The sequence below is a fragment of the Trichoderma aggressivum genome (genome assembly GCF_033847375.1).
Source record: "Trichoderma aggressivum f. europaeum strain CBS 100526 chromosome Unknown scaffold_001, whole genome shotgun sequence".
In the NCBI taxonomy this organism is placed as follows: Eukaryota; Fungi; Ascomycota; class Sordariomycetes; order Hypocreales; family Hypocreaceae; genus Trichoderma; species Trichoderma aggressivum.
In genome coordinates, this window is record NW_026946367.1 from 1,513,115 (window position 1) to 1,532,466 (window position 19,352).

The window sequence follows — 19,352 nt, forward strand, 5'->3', positions numbered from 1 at the left end:
TTGGGGGGGGGGTTTTTACCAGGCAATCTTATCTTCACGACAAAGAAGAAAAAAAAGAGACAACAGTAATTTTGAAGAAAATATGAGAAACGATGGTAACTAGCAATGCAGTTAACGAGGCCGATTGTTAAGAGGATTATTCGACTGCTTTAGCGGGCGCACGCGACACACACAAACACACACTTGGAACGTTATCCCATCTTTCTTTTTCGCTTTTTTATTAGGGGGCTGTTAAGATTAGATACCCAAACAACTAAAGCGGCCACGATGGCGTCTTCGCTGGTTGGAAGGGCGTCGATTCGGGGCGGTTCGGAGACGGTGCAGATGGTGTTGTTGACGTTTTGCACGATTGGGATTACGTGAGTTTTTCTTACTCTTTTTTTTCTTTTTTCTCTCTTATGTGTTGTTTTTTTTCTTTGTGGTGAGGATGAGGGTGAGGGTGAAGGTGAGGGTGAGAGAGTCTTTTGCTGACGCGTTTTTGGGGGGGCTTGCGGTATAGCTTTACGTGGGGGATTGAAATGACTTGTAAGTTGTTGAATTTCTCACTCGACGAGAATCAATCAATCTCATTCATTGTGAAAAAAAAAAAAGTCATGGGTTTTAAAGCTAACATGAGCTCTCTTTCGCAGACTGCACGCCCTACCTCCTCAACCTGGGCCTCACCAAGAGCAACACGTCGCTCGTCTGGATCGCAGGCCCGCTGTCCGGCCTCATCGTGCAGCCCATCGTCGGCGTCGTGGCGGACGAAAGCACGTCGCGCTGGGGAAGGCGGCGGCCGCTGATGATGGTCGGGGCGGTGGTTGTGTCGGCGTGTTTGTTGGTGCTGGGCTTCACGAGGGAGATTGTAGGGTTTCTGGGGGGCGAGGCTGGCAGCGACGCGGCGAGGAGGGTGACGGTCGTGCTGGCGGTGGCGGCGATTTACGCGGTCGACTTTGCCATCAACATGAGTATGTTTTGAAAGACGAGAATCTCCCTTTTGTGAAGAGGTTCGTTTGAGGGGGGGGGGGGGGCTAATGATTGTTGGTTCCGTTTTCTAGTCATGTCGTGTGCGAGGAGCCTCATTGTCGATACGCTTCCCATTGAGAAGCAGCAAGCCGGAGCTGCCTGGGGTCAGTACATCACCCATTGATTCTCTCTTTCACCTCTCTCTTGTTCAACACTTACTAAACATCATCATCATACCGTCAATACAGGCAGCCGCATGAACGCCATCGGCCACATGATCGGCTACGGCGCCGGGTCCATCGACCTCGTCCGCCTGCTGGGCACCTCCTTGGGCGACTCGCAGTTCAAGCAGCTCACCGTCATCGCCGCCCTCGCCATCCTCGGCACCACCTCCGTCACCTGCTGGGCCGTCACGGAGCGCGTCCTCGTCGCCAGCAAGGACCACGACGACGACAAGAAGCAGCGCCTCGACGACCCCCTGGGCGTCCTCCGCCAGATCCGCTCCACGCTGCTGACCCTGCCGCCGCGCGTCCAGGCCATCTGCTGGGCCCAGTTCTGGTCCTGGATCGGCTGGTTCCCCTTTCTCTTCTACAGCACCACCTGGGTCGGCGAGACGTACTTTCGCTACGACATGCCCGCCGGTGCCAAGAAGTCGGCCGACACGCTGGGCGACATTGGACGCATTGGCAGCGCGGCCTTGATGATTTACTCGACGGTTAGCTTCGTCGGCGCCTTCTTCTTGCCCATGATTGTGCGCTCTCCGGCTGATGACAGCTACACGCACCGGCCGCCGCGAGCAATGGCCGGCTTCCTCGAGAAGCTCAACGGCATGAAGCCGGATTTGTTGACGGCCTGGATCTGCGGCCACTTGATGTTCTCGGCCGCCATGTTTATGGCTCCCCTGGCGAGGAGCTTCATATCCGCCACGTTTCTCATGTGTCTGTGTGGAATGTAAGTTTACTCATCTACACTTTCGCTTCAGTGATGGTATCTCCTAGAATCTATTTGCTAACTTCTCCTTTTTTTTTTTGTTAAAACTCCAGACCATGGGCCATCGCAATGTGGGCTCCAACAGCCTTCCTCGGCATCGAAGTCAACAAACTCAGCGGCGCCCACGATCCCTCCTCCGTCCTCCCCTCATCCCGCTCCTCCTCCTCCTCTTCTTCTTCTTCTTCATCTTCCACGTCAGGCGAGCTGTCCGGCATCTACTTTGGCATCCTCAACATCTACACCACCCTCCCGCAGTTCATCGGTACCTTCATCTCCACCATCGTCTTCGCCGTCCTCGAGCCCGGCAAGAGTCCCGAGCTGCACGAAGCCGCCGAGGACACCGCCAGTAAGGATGCTGGCGAAGGTACGAATGCCATTGCGGTTTGTCTGTTTATTGGCGCCATGAGCACCCTTGTTGCGGCTCGGATGACGCAGAAGCTACGGAAGTTGTGAAAAGACGCCGTCTTTAGTTCTGGCTTTATGGTTTGCCTATTGTGATTCTTTCAAGACGGGGGGAGATGATGACGATGATGAGAAAGAGGACATCTTTTTGTTCCTTTGTTTGAAGCGTGGAGAAAGGAGTGATGCGAACTTTTCATTTCTTGTTACATGATGGTTTTTCTCAGTCCGACTTTTCTTTCTTTCATTTCTTCTCTTTTGTTCATTATAAAATACTTGGTTTGTATCGTACATAGAGTTAGAGCTTAGAGCGTAGATAGAGATCAAATTCTCATGGTATTGAAGGAACCTCGGTTGTCAAAGGCAGTGGCAGAACTACGAGGCACACACAGAAGAATGCAGTCCGTCAGTTGACGTTGCTTGTTAGATTCACACATTCATCCCACAACAAGTGATGAGTTATATGTACACACGACGGAGCTCCCCTTTAGTACACAGAGGGAGACACAACGTCCAAAGAGATGCAAACAGGGAGACAAGTCTTCTTCAACAGAAGAGCCCAGCGATGTTATACCACTGCAAAGTGGCCTCCTCCCATCACTTCCTCTCCCTCTCATTCTCCGACACCCTCTCCCACTCATCCTCCGTACTCACGCTCGACACCGACTCCGTCAACGGCTGCCGCTGCTTCACCTCCCCCTTCTCCTCCACAAGCTCGACGTCCGCAGCCGCAGCCGCAGCGCTCTTCTTATTCCTCGCGCTCCGCCGCGTCACCCTGCCCTCGACCTCGGTATCGCTCGACCCGGACACCTCGCCGCCGCCCGCCACCGCCGGCAGCTTCTGCTTCTGCTTCTGCTTCGTCTTCTTGTCCTCCTCGGCCGCCTGCGCGATCCGCAGCTCGCGCGCGAACCAGTTGATGGACCACCACAGCCCGCCGCACAGCGCCGACAGCACGACAAAATGCACGCTGTGCGTCGCCAACAGCAGCGACAGCAGGACGGCCTGCAGCGCGGCAAAGGTGACGTTTGTGGCCTTGAGGATGGTGGGCGTGGGGCCGGGCGTGAAGATGCCCTCCCAGAGCTCGACGAAGAAGGACGACATGATGCCGTGTGTATTTGTGTATGGAAATTATATATATATGTATGTATGCCGAGAGAGAGGGAGAGACGAAGGAAACGCAAACTGCGCGCGCCTGTATGTCTGTCTGTCTGTAGTATCTCTCGAGCAAAACGGTCTCGGTCTTTCGGTTCTCGATCGACGCGCAAAAGCGCAAGGGTGCGTCGTTTCGTCGTTTGTTCGCCAGCAAACCACAAAACGTAACAACAAAACAAAAATGCCCAAAAGGAAGAAAGCCTCGAGTTGTTTTCTTCTCCTTCTTCGTGTCGCTCTGTAGCTTTATTCTCGGGGGCAAAGGCAAGAAAAAAAAGATGTCAAGAGCAAAAGCCGCAAAACAGCCGAAAAGGGTTTAACCGGTGTTGTCAACGACGTCAAGCAAAAAGCAAACTGCTTTCAAAAATACAACAGCAGCAAAACAATATGTATTTATACAGCCAAATAAGAAAACACTACACACACACACAAAAAAAAAAGATGCCAGCTTTCGTCTAAACAACCACCATCTGGCCACGTTTTCCATTCTGTTATTATTAAAGCTCGTCGTTCTTGTTAGCTCCAAAACAGCTGTCAAGAAGCTTCATCATCGAACATTCACGGCACCCAAATCTGTCACCCCTCAAAAAGTCAAGCAAGCCTGAGGGGCAATTTGCGGGACTCTTGTTTAGCCTCTTTTCCCTCCTCCCCGCCTTTTATCCCCCCTCGTACATGTATGTTACAGTATAGACTCATGATCACTCATATCTGGTGGCTTACATAAATCCCCCCCCCCCAGCAAAATAATAATAATAATAATAATAATAGATAAATCGGAAACCTGAGAAACTGCTGAGAAATAGAGGACAGAGTACAAAGTACGTAAAACAGTTTACAGTTACAGCAGAAGGCTGGCGGAATGACGTAGACGGGACGGACACGCGAGGGCAATACGACAAGTCTAGGCCGCAGCAATGACCAACTGCAGGTTGAGTCATGAGGACACTTTGTTTGCTTAGGCCGTGATCATCACGAGCAGAGCAGCTGAAAAAAATATGGCGTCCATGTATGACCGAGCGAGCATCATCCGATAGGCACAGCCCGAGTGTCTCATCTGAATCTCGTACTGTAACGGCCATCCTTGCCGATCTACGAGTTACGGTACATGCAGTACACGCTTGTTGTTGTTGTTGTTGTTGTTGTTGTCATTGTCCCCTTGTTGAATACGGATTCACATACAGAGTAGCAGTTACAACAAGCAACACCGGGTAACAATAACACACAAGATGAAATGATGAATCAATAAAAGAGAGGACAAAAAGAACAAGAAACTCCAAAACATACAAAAAAAGAAAAAGAAATTGCCCACTATCAGAGTCGAACTGATCACCTTGTCATGTCAAGTCGTAAATACTAGTGACACGCTATACCGCTTAGCCAAGCGGGCATTTGGACTTATTCATGCATCGTCGCCACGCAAACGCAGTAATTGAGCACTTTGCCAGCAATTCTCATTCAATTCCTTCGCATTCATTCAAATCATCTCAATGTTCATTCAGCCCACTCTTACCCACCCACCCATCCATCCATCCAAGCAAGGCGACAACTTTCAAGGCAGCAACTTCAAGGCAGAAGCCGTAAATTAAAAAGGTATCCAAAGACACACCACCTCGCATCGGCATCGGCATCGCGCATCGAATGGCATCGCCTCATCTGGACTCGCCTCGCCTCTCGCAGCCACAGCCAGATGAGGCCTAAGGCAACTCTCTCTCTCTTCTCTCCCCCACCCCTCTGTCACAAATCACCAGGCACCAACTTTGGCGCTCTCTCTCGCCTTATTTGCTTGCTCGTACAAGTAAACATTCTGACTATAATCAATGTATCAATGCATGCTTATGTTGCATCGAGCTCAATTTCAAGGAGAGAGAGGACGCTATATCCGGTGGCAACCGGAACGCCCCAGTTGCTGCCTTCTTCTCTTCTTCTCCTTTCAGCTCACCAATGTATGTAAAACGTAATTATTATCTTTCTCAGCTTTCGGTGTCAGCCAATTGTTGCACACATTCTTACTTTCTTACAATCGGGCTTCGGCAACCAGAGAAAAGGGGGAGGGTGGGATGGAAAACTGAAAATAAGGGAAGAAGAAGAAAAAGAAGGGCAGCAAATAAAACCCACCCGACCAATGGCGGATGAGAAGACGAATGATACACAAACGATCAAACAAGCGTGCTCCGGTCATGTAGACAAGAACACCTATGGGAAACCTTCCCCCCCGCCGACGTATCCGCTCAATGGACGGTTTTGTCTTATCTATCGACCGCTCTTGTGACTCCCAAGGCAGCCCTTCTTCATACAGAAATGTCGGGGTCCTCTATTCCCCAAGGCTGCGACAAGTGAGACAAAGCCGAGTCCGAACCGCCTCACCTTCGAAAGACACACCCCTGGTCGGCCCAGCTGCACTGCGTTTGCGTTGCGTTGCGTTGCGTTGCGTTGCGTCGCGCTGTGCTGTAGAAGCAACGAAAGAAAGAAGAAGCGAAACCAGGCCTGCAATCGGCCCTTTGCCGACAAATGGCAATCTGGGTCACAGCGTTTGTGAATTCCAGCTCTCTTTGTCTTTTCTTCTTTTCGTCTTCGCTTTCGCTTTCCCTCCCCCCCCCTAAAGCAAAACCCGGTCCCTCGTAGCCTCGCACGCACATACGTGTAAAAGTACGTCGTCGTTTCGTAATCACTTTGCTCCCCTCTTGCTTTAAACTCCAGGCTCCCAAGTTATGAGTCTTCTCAACTCGGCCATTTCCTCTTTGGGACGTGCACGAAAACGAAGTAGTAGAAGCTTCGTGCCACCCGAGAGCTGCCGCATAGTTGCATACGAGTATAGCCTTAAACACCCCGACGTCTGTGGCGCCCAAACCAATCTAGATATTCATCTAGGCCGTACTGGTCCGTTCTTCACCTCACTCCGCCCGTGGATTTGACGCCTGATAGTCGCACCCCCTGCCTGCTGAATCCCCGAAGTCCCTGTCTCCCCTGTCTCAGACTTTCTTCTTCACCATTCCCCACACGACACTCGTATACAGGTACCACTTGTAAGCTGCAGCGGTGCCTTTTTTTTCTTCTTTTGTTTTGTTTCCAGACTGGTCCTCGTTCTGTGCCGGTCAGCGCCTTGAAGCTGTTGGGCGTTGCTATTTGTTGAGTCGGTTAATGCACCGGTTTTAGGTTGTTATTTTATATCGTCTTGATAAATCCCAAAGGATTAAACGCCCGTCCCCTATGGCGGTAGCCTCTAACAGTTGCTTGTTTCAAATTCCCCGTGGCACACGGACAAGGCTGCGGTCAACAATGTGGCTTTTCTGCCATTCCCACGCCTCGTTGGATTCAAACTCTTTTATTGTGATTGTGGGGGGGGGGGGGGGAATGCCAATCTCGCGGGAGGGCTACGATACGCAGCGACACCTTTTCCGATCAGACGGAGTACTTGCTGTAGCACTGCGCCCGCAACCCCACGTGGCAGCAGTAATAGAACAAGAGATGAAAAAAAAAGGTTATAATAACGCCAGTCGTATGGCTAGAGAGGCCGAAAGTCTTCGGCATGGAGATTAGAACTTAGCCCCGCATGGCATCATAGCGCTTCAATGATGAGAAGAAAACAATTCAAACTTAGATACTCTCAAGTCAACGTGCCTTCGTTCTCGCCCCCTTCTGAGCCGCCATGTAGCATAGTTTCTAAACTTGAATCTGTTCGATCATGGTCGATAAGGGTATGACGTTGGTACGGACCAAGTTGGTGGTCATATGCTGTCATGTTTATCCCCTAAGCGTATTTGACATCCAAGGTGAGGTCCGATTCAGACTGGCAGAAACAGTCTTCCGCTAGCCTATGATCATCGAGAGAGGCGCGTGTAAGCGCCATCTTGTCCTTAGGCAAACACAAGTAGGCGAAGCAATGCGGTAATGTGTGACTGCAACAAGCAGTAGTGGGCCGGGATTGGGATACCAAGGGCAAAGGAGAACTCTGTGAGAGAACTTGGGCGGCTGCCCGCCATCAAGCCACGGCCTAGTGGCGTTGCTTCGCAAAGATCTGGCGCCATCAAGCTTGACATTAACAAGGCAGAATCTTGCTCGCCGGGTCTAGGGGTTAGCTTCCTCTTCACTTCTTCCTCCCTGATGGCAGTGCATCGCATCGGAGCGGCAGCTCCTTTGCCAGACGCCGGGAAAGATGCGATACCCGCCCAAGACAGCACGAAGAGGGGGGCTGCTGGCGTTTACCCATCCACTCATCAAGCCTGAAGTCGGCGATGGCTGCGGCACCTCGTCGTGATCTGTGTCATGATACTGGCACGCGAGCCCAGCTAACACGCACCAGTGTTGCCCCTAAGCCATCTAGTCCCCGGCCCGAAAGGAGGGCCTAGGGCTGGTTGAATCTGTCCCATCCCGAAGCTCCCATTGGCCCTTTTGCCCCAAGAAGCCATGGGAGTGAGTCCTACGGCGGCCACTTTTTGCTTTGTGAGCAAAGAGACGGCGCCAGGCGTTTGTCCCCAGAAACCCGGTTGTCGTGTCCCCCCGCTCCTCCGGATCCCGCAGTCCATCTCATGCGATGCTATCAGTTGCTCGGTGGGGGGCGCATTCCGAAGTCCGGGTGGCTTCAATGGCTTTCGGCCCGCGTATACTTCCTCCTCTTCCGTGTCCTCTGAGTTTATGTAAGGGGACAGACAGAGACGGACCAATCTGCCGCCGATGACATATCCTGCGCTCTATGCCCTGACAAATAGCACAGTCGTTCAAGCGTTAGAATTGCCCCGACTCAAGTGCCCAACAGACAGGCCAAGTCTCTCTCCCTCCTTGTCTCCTCGTTAGTCTGAAAAGCAATTACGAATAGGCCGTCTTTCGGGGAAATGCCAAAAAGGAAAAACGGATGGCCAGCTTCCAGAGAAGGTATGCCGCAGTAGAGCCATGGGTAGTGATGCTCCTAGCCGCGGATAGTATTTGGCCCCCCATGTCAACTCTTCACCTCCATAGCCACCCTACCAGAAGCATGCAGGCGATAAACACAGGCAACCCTTCATCCCAACGTTGAAAAAAAAAATTGTGCAAGGAGTTTGCCTTGACGAATAGCTACCAGGTCGGGCCCTCTGTGAAGGGGTATGCATGTTCGTCAGTCAACGATCCAAACTCCGGGGAAGACTCCTCCTAGTACCTCCTCGTAGCAGCAGAATACAAAATCTCCGCCAACAGCAACTCCGCCAACAGCAAAGGGGTTCAGCCAGCCAGCTAACCCACTTTGCGACGGAGAATTGCGTATATCGCCGCCCTGGTGATTTGCGCAGACCATGCCCTTTGACTGCGTGCCCTATGCTTATTACAAATGGCCATCTTCTCCTCTCCGCTCTTTTCGTAAACCTTGTCCTGGTCCTGTGCCTCGCCGACCGAGATTGGAAAAAATTAAGTGACAGAGAATGCCGGCGCCTGTATGGCTGGAGTTACGAACGAATCCCGAACAGCCAGGAGTTGGCCTGTCAACTCTTACCTTGCTCCAGTCTGTCTTCTTACCAGTGTCTAACCACGTTTCGTATGGCAAGATGCCCGTTCCGGCGGCGTGCAGCAAGCAGTCATGGTGTGACAGCGACAGCCGGCCTATCCCCCCCTCGCTCCGCGGCCAGGGTGTCAACTGGGCCAGGGCCTGGAGAGTCCACGAGATGATGTTGCATGTGGCACGTTCTCAAAAGCACGCGAGGGCGTGGTAAAATAAGTCCAGGGGGGGCGTATGTTGAGACATCGCCCGGCCCCCTAGTCGTCGATCAAAGTGGATAATTGCATTTGCTTCACCTTCTCACACGCCCCTTGACCCGAACCTCTCATGGCAGATTCCACGTACGAAGTACCGCCTGACCTAATGGAAATGTACGCTTTGCTGCAAGCCAAATTAGCTGTGGATCTGTTGTCGAAATCGCTTTCTGCAGCTCGGGCTGGTTGGTTAGGTACTGCAGTCTCTGAGCCAACTTGTTGAGAATCGCCTGCCTTCTCTTGATTTGGATCTAGTCATGACGCTGCAGTCATTGGCATGATTGGCTAGGAAAATGTCGCAAATGTCTCGCCTGTTGCTCGAAGACACTAAGACTTTTGGGCCACCTGCAACCTGCATCTCTCTCTCTGGCCCCCAAATTCCCAATGGAACATCGTTTCGCGTGGCCATTGACATGAATGGGTAGAAATCTTGATTGGAGTCAGGCCCTGAAACCCCGGCTTTGGAAATTCATCGACATGTCCGTGTCGGAGGCCCGCGGGTACTTATTACCCTGCTCTCGGGACCGAAGAGAAGAAAAAAAAACGTGGGTTTCGATAAACCCCACAATGTATAATCGAGAATGAAACACAGTGCCGAAAGTTCTTATTCTGACGTCCAGGTAAGACTTTGTACGCATTGGCCAACCTCAAGTCTAAAGACAAGAATGAGGATGAAAGGGGGGCAAACAGACTTTGAGACGAATGCAACCTAAAGGGACAACAAGTATGATTCGACAACTTGATCAGCGTCATGAATAGTTCAATGGAGCAGCGAGATTCTTAGCATGCCCCGTAGCAAAGCGGAGCCAGCACAGCGACACAAGGGACCGGAATAGGGTTAGAAACGCATCCAGTTGATTGACGCTACGGACCTCTCCGCAAGGAACCATGACATGGAGGAGGCTGAGTCCGATATAATGGGCTGTTGTTTATGCTCTTGAGTCTAAGCTGTCAGCCCCCTCTAGCACGGTTAAAGGATGCCATTGCAGTTCCAAAAGGTCTCAGATATGGAGACCAACAAAGCCAACATGACTATGTACAGCGCGAGGTCCACGGCGCCCCTGGCGGTGCTGGCAAGCGAGGTATGGAGGCCCTGTTGTTTAGGTTGTAATAGGAGTCATAGCTTCAAGCATTGTGCTTATACTGCAAAAGAGTGCCTGTAAATGCAGGAATCCTTCGTCCTGTAAGGTGATATTCATGGCTCGTGCTGGCTCACGGCTCTGCCATGGGCCAGGATGCACTCGTACCAACCCAGGACTGGCAACAGTAGCACAAATGCACAAAGTGACTTTATGATTTGAGCTTGATGGGAGAGTCCTATACAGATCAGCCGTGGGGTAGGTTGCCACCGCTGGTCTGCTTCCAAGATTGTTGCTGTCCTGCCAAGCCGGATGTGACGCCGCATGTGAGTATGAATAGAGTGTTTCCTGTTACTAGTTTGCCACATTTGCAACTTGTTGAAGCAGATAGACAGTCCGAAACACTGCTTGTGCATGTCTTGGGGGTGTAAAAGCATAAGCACTGGCGTCTATCTTCAGCATTGGCCAAGTTTTGGCTTGATAAGGCGTTCTTGTGCCGATGCAAGTCACGTTTCGTTGCACGCCACTTGAAGGAGCCCTGGCAGATCAGTCCCTGACCATAGAAGCGATGGCCTTTGTCAATTGGCGAATCCATCTCGATCTTGCTTACTCTTGTCGTCATCTAGCGCCGGCACCTTGTTGGGTCCTAGGAGACGAACTGCTCGGGAGAGACATTGGCGATGGGGGATTCGAGCCCAGGTACAGCCGGGATGTTTACTAGTACGAGTGCTAGCACGCGGCAGGCATCGAGGGGGCCGTTGAAGGCGAAGGGGGACTGGCTGGCTGGCACTCTAAGAGGGGGGACACCAGACTATGGATTTGAAAAGAGGCGGACTGTGCGTCAAGAAGGGGTCATCCGATGTGACGATGTCATCTTCCGATTGGGGGCCATGCGCAAAAGCCAGTCACCAGTCGACAGCCGTTGATCAGAGGGCTGTGGCTTGCACCGCTATGCCAATGATTTTTTGTCGTGGCCTGGAACTAGCCTGAGGCGGGGAGCAGCCCAGCATGCAGCGTCCTCGACTCGATTGGGTTGAATAGACGCCGACCTCGTCTGGCGGCGCAGGGCTGAGGGTGGCCGTGGCAGTGAATGTGCTGCCGGAATCCATCTCGATCGAGGCCTGTGATTGGCGTTGGACCTGCAACCGGACGCAAAGCTGAAGTCGCCTCAAGGGGTTTGTGCTTGGAATCGGCGGCTGTGGTCGCCGATAGGCCGCGTGCCCGGGCCAAGACAAAACAGATGGGAATTTTTAGAAGGGCAGACAGACAGAGTTTAGGGGGATTGGCGCCAGTGTGCTGGCACTGGATCGTTTGGAGTCGGTGGTTGTAAAAATAACCACATAGCATTAGCAGCACAAATGACGCCGGCGATGGTGTTGAGGTGACAGTGACAGTGACAGTGCACCTCTCTCGCACTGACTCACCAGATGCAGGCAAGGGCGATCGACCAGAAGGGCAAGTACAAGATACTTGCGATCGCGCTTCATATTGCCCAAAAGGGAAAGACTACGTACCGTGTACCTTTGGCCGCCACCAGATCTCTGTTTGGCAGTGTAAAAGTCCCCTTTTGGGCAGCCTCCGAGGCACAGCTCCGGCACTCGTCCCGTTTCTTTGGCGCGTTGGACGGCCAGGACCAAAGCATCCGCTGGCAGCGACATGCTCGTCCTGCAGTCAACAAGCTGCACCGCGCCTGTTTGGCGAGTCTGAGCGCTTGTGGTCGGCACCTGCAATTGGCCTAGTATACGAAGTACCTGGACTGGGTGGCAGCATCTCGCGATTGTACTGCCGAGAGAGAGCGCTGTATCTGTACTCCGTATCGGGCAAGGAATAGTACCTTGGTTCTCTTCGAAGAGGTACTTCAAGTATCCCCTCTTGGAGCGAAGCCGACGGCTGAGCCAACTTGCCCACATGCTAATGTACGAGTACTCCGTACAGCAGGTAGCATTGCCCCAACGAACCATGGGGAAAAGGGCAATTGGCAGCGCTGTCTCCGTCTAAACGCCTGGAGTGGGCTTTGAGAAGTGCCAATTATGTCTCAAGTCTTGACGTGCAGGATTCAGCCCATCAACAGTGGCTGTTTCTAGAAGCGGTGCGTCCCGAAGCCTCGACTTCCATTTCCAAGTGGGCGCAGCAGCTTGAGACACACGGCGCGGTACCTTACAGTGTGTCTCCCGTCCTCTGCTAAACGGCACACTCACACTCGTGCTCCCGTATATGCACGACTACAGTATGTACATACCTTGGTACTTGCCCATCTGCCGGCGCAGGCTTGCTGCCTCAGGTACTCCGTACTCGACTCGGCCCTCGACTCGGCCCTCGCTCAAATCTCGTCGCATCGTGTGCTCGGCTAGCTTTTCTTCCCCCCACCCCTGCTTCTAGTTTGTCTCACAAACACCAGCTGTATGCAGTACGAATACTGTGCAATCTATCCCAAAGTACGAGTATACGACTTACGAGCTACTCTAATCGGTGCGTACGAGTATCCTCTTCTCTCCACGCCGACCCCCTGCCCTCGTTTCTGCCCCGTCTGACCCTTACCGCACGAGTGTGCTATACAGTACAGTACGAGTACCTCGTCCAGATGGGGGCAGCTGGACAAAATACTATCTGTCAACACCCGCGGCATGTACAGAATTGGGTACCTTGAACCTATCGTGAAGCAGACAGCGGGTACCGGGATTGGGTTGCATTCACGGACTTCCGCCTCCAATCTCGCGCAATCATGGGATGGATTGCTTACGGGTACAGCACAGATCGCGACCAGGGAATGCAACCAGAGCACTCCGTGCCTCCGTAGGCTAGCATTCTGGATTGGGACTTGGCTTGGCGATACGGGGGTACGTACCGACCGGTCCTCGTCGCTGCAGAAAACCGCCAGCTCGTGGGTAGAGGTACGAGAGACAACTTTCATCCGGGCTTACTCGCACGACGAGATGTGGCCCAAGGCCATTTAGAGTGCCCTTCGAATGATCTGCCGATCCCAACTCGGGCAGATATGCTCCGTAACATGCTCCATGCCGCCTACATACATGGACCTGGTAGATACATGCCTACCTACCTACTTGTACCTACCCATGGGGTCGCCAGTTCGCGATTAACATGGAGGACAGATCCGTGTCTGGGCAGAGTCCATCGTCTGGTCTGGATTTGCAGCTGAATGGACGTCCCTCGCAGGTACGACGCTTCTGCCCGGTAATGCCCGTGCGTTTAGTACCTACATCATACGTACTCGTACATCATACATGGAGGCCGAATCTACATGCAACGCGCTCTCCCGACGCTTCTCGCCCTGCCTGGGCCGCTGCCTGTGCTGGTGCTTGTGCTTGTGCTTGTGCTTCCACAGAGCCTTGTGCGAACCGTCTCCATGTACGAGACGAAGACTAGCATTGCATTACAGTAGCATTGCACAGCGGCTATTGCCATGGCTGCCATCTACTGCTGCTGGCTGGCTGCTCGGGCTCCACGAGTGCGTTCGGCTCCGCCCTGGTGCCAGTTGGCCTATCGCTCATGCAGCAAACAAGACGACAAGGATCTTTTGGCTTGCACATGTACTCGTACGGAGTCCAGCGTCGTACCCCGAAGTCAGAACTCCGTGCTTTTGGGTGGCAGCTGGTAGGCTACGATACATACAAGTGCTTGCCTGCCCATGCCATGCCATGCCCATGCCACGCTCATGCTCATGCCCTCCCCCAACTCCAACCCCAATTCCGTACCCTTGGCTCAGCCCTTGCTTGGCTCAGTGTGTGCATCTGGCCTCCACGCCTGTTGATGTTTTCTCCTCCGGGTTCCCTTTTCCTTCCTCAGATGCTGCCGGGGTGCCTGTGCCTGTCGGCTGGGCGGACAAGCCAAGTGCCGACGCCCTTCGCTGCTCACCAAGCATCGCACCCGCGCGAGGCCCAACTGCATCTGGCTGTAATTCTCGTCCGAGGCCCTTTTGCCCACACAGAGTCCAGTCCAGTCCAGCTTCAGCACAGTCCAGCACCAAGTACGAAAGTAGCGCCGTGCGACGCGCTTATTATCGCACAGGTCCAAGAGCTGGTTCCAATCAGGTACCACACAGCACTGGCATCTGGTAGGGCAGGCCTTGTTAGCCTAGCTGTGAAGATGCCACAACGGCGCCGCCAAGCCGTCAGCAACCACACACCCAATTTTCTTCATCATCAACACCCACAGAATGCAGATGAGCTTGACCCCACGCCAAAGGGCTCAAGGCTCGCCTATTGCCACACCCCCGACGCCTCGCCTCCCGAAGACTGACGCTTGAGCTCAACCTTGCATGGCAATCTACTCCAGACCAAGCGGAATGCACTTATGCAATAAGGCGGTACACCCGCCCACATGCCAGCCTCCCACTACGCGCATAACACATCCCGCCTTGAACTGCGACCCCTGTTAGCGCATATACGCTTTTCCACCCAGTCCACGTCCGAACAACTTCAAGCCCTGCAAGGCATGGCGCCGGGATGTCCACAGCCTCCGCACACACCCATGTCAGGGCTCTCTCTCTCTCTGCCTTCACTCCTCCTCCCCTCACTCTCACTCCCCCTTCGTCAACTCTGTCTGTACTTGTACTCGTACTGGCACGTCGTACCTTGCGTGGTTCTGTCGACATCCTGGCACCAGCACGCCTTGGAGCTAGTTCGCTCAGCCATGGGAGTACCTCAATCTCATCCGTCTGGATGGGCTGCCAGGCCCCCCCTTCGTCATGCACCTGGGCCAACGGGGAACTCGACATCATCTCCACCTCTCGTGCTTTGCCATGGCGCTTCGTTCATATAAGTCGACGTCTGGTCCTTGCTAGAACAATCGTCCGAGTCTCAGATCGTTCATCCAAAGATAGACTTCTTATTCTAGCCTCTAATTCTCACCACCGCAATCTGTGTGCGAAAACGCGACGCTCAACGCAAAGCTACAAGACAGACACTTCCCGTTTTCTTCTACCTGACCATCTCTGCGCCCAGAACGAACCGTCACTGCGTTTGCCTCGACTCTTGGTTTCTTGCCGGTCTATGCCACCGGACGTTCTTGTATGATAAAACCTTTCCTAATAATGCCATTCGTCGCTCCTAAGCGGCCCCCTTTTCTCTCTTTTTTTTATTCTCTCTTTTTTTTTGGTCGGAGCACTTACACCAAGTTTAGCTGCTGAATAAAGCGTCTGCTGCCTTCAGAGCCTTTCCCCCCTCCATTATTAGTGGGAGTCACCACACTCTCGTGCTTCCCACCCCCGAATCTGCGTGTCACAGCCCACGCCACCGCAGCCTGCTGCTTATGTGAAGGCACGGAAGCTGCTTCAGCCTTACTCTGTCTTACTTGAACCCTGGCTTTATAAAACCAGGCCGACCCTCAGCTCGACTTCTCTTTTCTTCCCCTCCTCTCCCTTCATACACCTCTCAGCCTTCTTGCATAATTAGACAGGAAGGTCACCTTCAGAGTCTTCTTAGCCGCAAGGTTTAAACTGTCCCCTTACCTGCCAGTATGAGGTAAGAAAGCTTCATTACTTCGTGTTACTGAGTAGAGCCTGATCATGTCTCTCAGCGCCGTTGCCATCCAGTTCGACCCGACCTTTAGCGTGGGCTCTAGGCCAACATTTGCCTGGCCAGGTAAGACGACTCTTCCGCATGGCCTGACCACAGAGCCTATACTGACTCCCCTTTCCTCCTAGGAATGTTTGAATCTAACAACACCACATCTACCATGATTGCGCAAGACTTCTCGTCAATTCTTCACCCAGTGTCTGAATCCAGCGTCTCTCCTCAAAGTGTGCCAAAGACACTTCCCGCAAGCCCTTCTAGGGGCATCCTCACTCCCGAGCAGCGAGAGCTGAAGAAGCAACGAGACAGAGCCCGCCGGGACTCCAGAGCTTCCACACGAATCCAGCGAGGTAGCAGCAGCAGTTCATATATGAGCTCACCACCGATGTCAGTGTCCGATGTTACAAGCACCATGGCTCTCCCCATCTATACAACAGCTCCGCCGGCCATGTCTCTCCTCAGCGAGCCAGCTCCAGCATTGAGCGACCCATCATACATCCCCCCTTACAGCCCACACATGCAGGAGCAGGCGTTTACTTCTCCGTATCAACAACCTTTGTAAGTAGCAGACACTGTGAACACGAGCCATGTTCAATGTCCATGTCAATAGCTGCTAACATCTATATTTCCAGGCAATCAAACTACTCCCTGTCGGTAGAATACCCGCCCACCTATGCTACCTCAAACGCATATGGGTAAGTTCTTCGCAACATTGATAACATCCATCTCGTGTCAGCCACAGCTCTAACATATTTACAGTATCTCTCACTCTTCCATCCAGACCACGGGACAAGACAGCGGCATGGTGTACCGCATGCCCACCATGCAGTCTGGCAGCGGGGCTTCTTCTGCCGGCAGCTCCAGCAGCCAAGATGGCGCTGGCCACGTTCGCGTGGTACAGAACAGACCAAAGCCGCGTTGCTGGGAGCATGGGTGCAACGGACGGCAGTTTTCGACTTTTAGCAACCTCCTACGACACCAACGAGAGAAATCCGGCCAAGCAGCCAAAGCCACTTGCCCCAACTGCGGCGCTGAATTCACCAGAACCACAGCGCGAAACGGCCACCTCCTACACGACAAGTGCAAACAGCGACGAAGCTCTTGAAACAAGACGACTTTCCAATCGAGTTTCGCATCGAATCCGTGATTCATTCGCTTTTAACCTACGAGGAGGGAGGCGACGCACCAGTCGCCACCCGTATTGCGGTCTCTCACGCAGCTTAGATAAGCTCATCCGTGGGGTTCCTTGTGTCACAGCGATGATTCGCGGACATATCGTTGGTGATGGAGGTTTCGGCTGCGATCTTCGATTCACTGCGCGTTACCGGCTTATGCCTTTCTCCTTTTCTTTTCTCTACATTTTCGGACTGCGGCTTTTGTATAATACTGTTTTATTCCTTTTATTCCTCTTTTGCCGGTATACTCAAGGTGTTTGATGGATGGATTATGAATTACGGGTCAACGTGTTGGGCAAACAGCGAGACCTTGGGAACAATGATACCAGGGTATAAGAGAAACGGGATCAATTTAGAGCACACACACACACACACACACACACACAACTAGAGAGGTACATAGACAGGATGGAACTGTCCGCACCGTTTGCGAAGGAAATACTTATTTTGGGCTGTATTTGTTTTATTTCCTTTTTGTCATTTTGTTTCCCCTTTCTTTCATGTTGTTTTTAGGCTTTAGGCTTACATCCCCCCTTTTGAGCCACATCCCTCTTAAAGGGTGGCGTATTATGACGATATACGATTTGGCACAGTTTGAGCCCACAATCAACTTTGTTCACATGTCGCAGTATACATGTTAATGAAATCGTCAACTCGTCTAAACCCAAAAATGGCTTTAAGTGATTGATCACACCGAATTACAAATACCGACATGACTCGCTCGTTAATCTCCATTAAATCCGGCTAGAAACTTACGATGCGGCAGCTACCCACGCCCTTTTTTTTCAGCCATGATTTTTTAGTTGCCTTTAACTTAAAGTTCGCAAGACATGGGCCACTAACTAGGCTTTCGGGTACGGCAGACGCCCGATGCTGTCATTACGCGTGCCATGGACAGGTTTGAGACTGTCTCAGCTATAAACAGGAACTGTGTGTAAATTGGGGCTAGAATCAGAAACCTCTCTCTCCAACTCCCGCGGATTCGCAAGGTAATTCCAAGTTGCCCGCGGTAGACCCCAGCCAGAGCAAAAGGCGGAGGAGAGTGACAACAGAGCCGCCCACGTGATGCAACATGCTTGCCCGTAGCTGTCATTTGTTATGATGATGCTTTTCATGCTGGCATGGATAGGTTGTTTAGTTTGGCTGCTTTAGGTACTAGGTAGTGGTTTTAGCAGGTCCGAAACTCATCGGACGGTACGGGCTGGGTACCTGGTCTGACGCTGCGGAATGCCTCAGTCAGAGAGGTACAGCACCGCGAACCCGAGTCCGTGCATCGCGGTACCTTTGTACCTGAGGCTAACGCCAGTTTGCTACTACCTAGGTACTCACAAAGCACGTACCCGCCTAGCAAGATGACAAGGGGCCCGGACGGGAACGGGCTTGGGAGGCGTGGGCAATCTCACTGGTCGAAAATGCTCGGAGGCGGTCGAGTGGCACGGTTATACGATAGGGCCAGTGATCGACAGCCGTCCGGCAGGCTAGAGCCCACAGGGCATACTCGAGGTTTAGCTTTGCTAGAAGAGATGTGGCACAGCCGCGTTGTAAATAGATGGCTGTCTAAGTTGCAGCTTGTGTTTTTTGGCAGCTTTTCCTGGCGCGCTGTTTCTAAATAAAAATGCATCGCATTGATGGCTTCGAAGTCTAGAAGGGTCTGGATGGATGAATTCGTCAGGCACTGACGAATAACAAGTGCCAGCGGCGTCGCGTGGGGCCACGGCATTTGAGCGAGCACAGCGTCGTAGCTACGAGGGCTCCCGTAATCTGTACATGCGCGAGCTGCATGTATGGAATGCTTGGCCTGCCAAAAGAGAACACTGGAAATAAGAAACAGTGACAGTGCACTGCATATTCTGTACGCAGGCGGGATATGAAACGTCCTAGCTGGCCCGGCAGAGACGTTTCGGTGCGTTGCGCGCACCCATCACAGTCACAAGATGAGATAGCGAACCCTGGCCATGCCTGAGCTGTAAGTCCCGTCGATAGCAGCGAGTCGGGGGCTGAACGCGCGAAGAGGCAAGTGGAAGAACCTTGGTATCTCTCTCTTCTGGATGATTGGACGTCGAGGCGGCATCCCATAGAGCTTGGTATGTCTGTGTGTTTTGTGATTTGCCTTGAGAAGGGAAGGGGGCGATTGTTAATAAGGGGCCGGGGCCCAGCCATGCCCAAGATGACGATTTCCTCGAAAAAGGAAAACCCATTCTTGAGACGAGTCAATACTTGTAGACGTGCTGTACTCGTAGACGATGCACCCACACGGGCCGGGACAGCACAAAGTCGCAGCGAACCTGCCTAGAGGGTAATAAAAAGTCGGGTAGGGGTGTCAGTTCAGGTTGGCGATGGAAATAAGAACGTAAAAAAAGGGCCCT

The 19,352-nt window shown here is 52.7% G+C and overlaps 4 protein-coding genes across 4 annotated transcripts; 3 read left to right on the forward strand and 1 right to left on the reverse strand.

The window, feature by feature from the left end:
* Window positions 1–267: 267 nt before the first annotated feature.
* Window positions 268–2,388, forward strand: Triagg1_425 (uncharacterized protein; the record flags this gene model as incomplete). Its single annotated transcript, XM_062899253.1, has 6 exons — window positions 268–359; window positions 500–525; window positions 630–947; window positions 1,038–1,109; window positions 1,194–1,896; window positions 1,989–2,388. 6 exons carry the CDS (start codon window positions 268–270, stop codon window positions 2,386–2,388), a joined length of 1,611 nt encoding a protein of 536 aa, XP_062760775.1.
* A 543-nt stretch (window positions 2,389–2,931) lies between these two features.
* Triagg1_426 (uncharacterized protein) lies at window positions 2,932–3,435 on the reverse strand (the record flags this gene model as incomplete). Its single annotated transcript, XM_062899264.1, has 1 exon — window positions 2,932–3,435. One exon carries the CDS (start codon window positions 3,433–3,435, stop codon window positions 2,932–2,934), a length of 504 nt encoding a protein of 167 aa, XP_062760776.1.
* An 8,272-nt stretch (window positions 3,436–11,707) lies between these two features.
* On the forward strand, window positions 11,708–12,019 carry Triagg1_427 (uncharacterized protein; the record flags this gene model as incomplete). The annotated part of the gene is made up of 1 exon (XM_062899275.1): window positions 11,708–12,019. One exon carries the CDS (start codon window positions 11,708–11,710, stop codon window positions 12,017–12,019), a length of 312 nt encoding a protein of 103 aa, XP_062760777.1.
* Window positions 12,020–15,755: 3,736 nt separating this feature from the next.
* Triagg1_428 (uncharacterized protein) lies at window positions 15,756–17,035 on the forward strand (the record flags this gene model as incomplete). The annotated part of the gene is made up of 6 exons (XM_062899286.1): window positions 15,756–15,760; window positions 15,816–15,880; window positions 15,943–16,369; window positions 16,444–16,506; window positions 16,571–16,706; window positions 16,856–17,035. 6 exons carry the CDS (start codon window positions 15,756–15,758, stop codon window positions 17,033–17,035), a joined length of 876 nt encoding a protein of 291 aa, XP_062760778.1.
* Window positions 17,036–19,352: the final 2,317 nt, after the last annotated feature.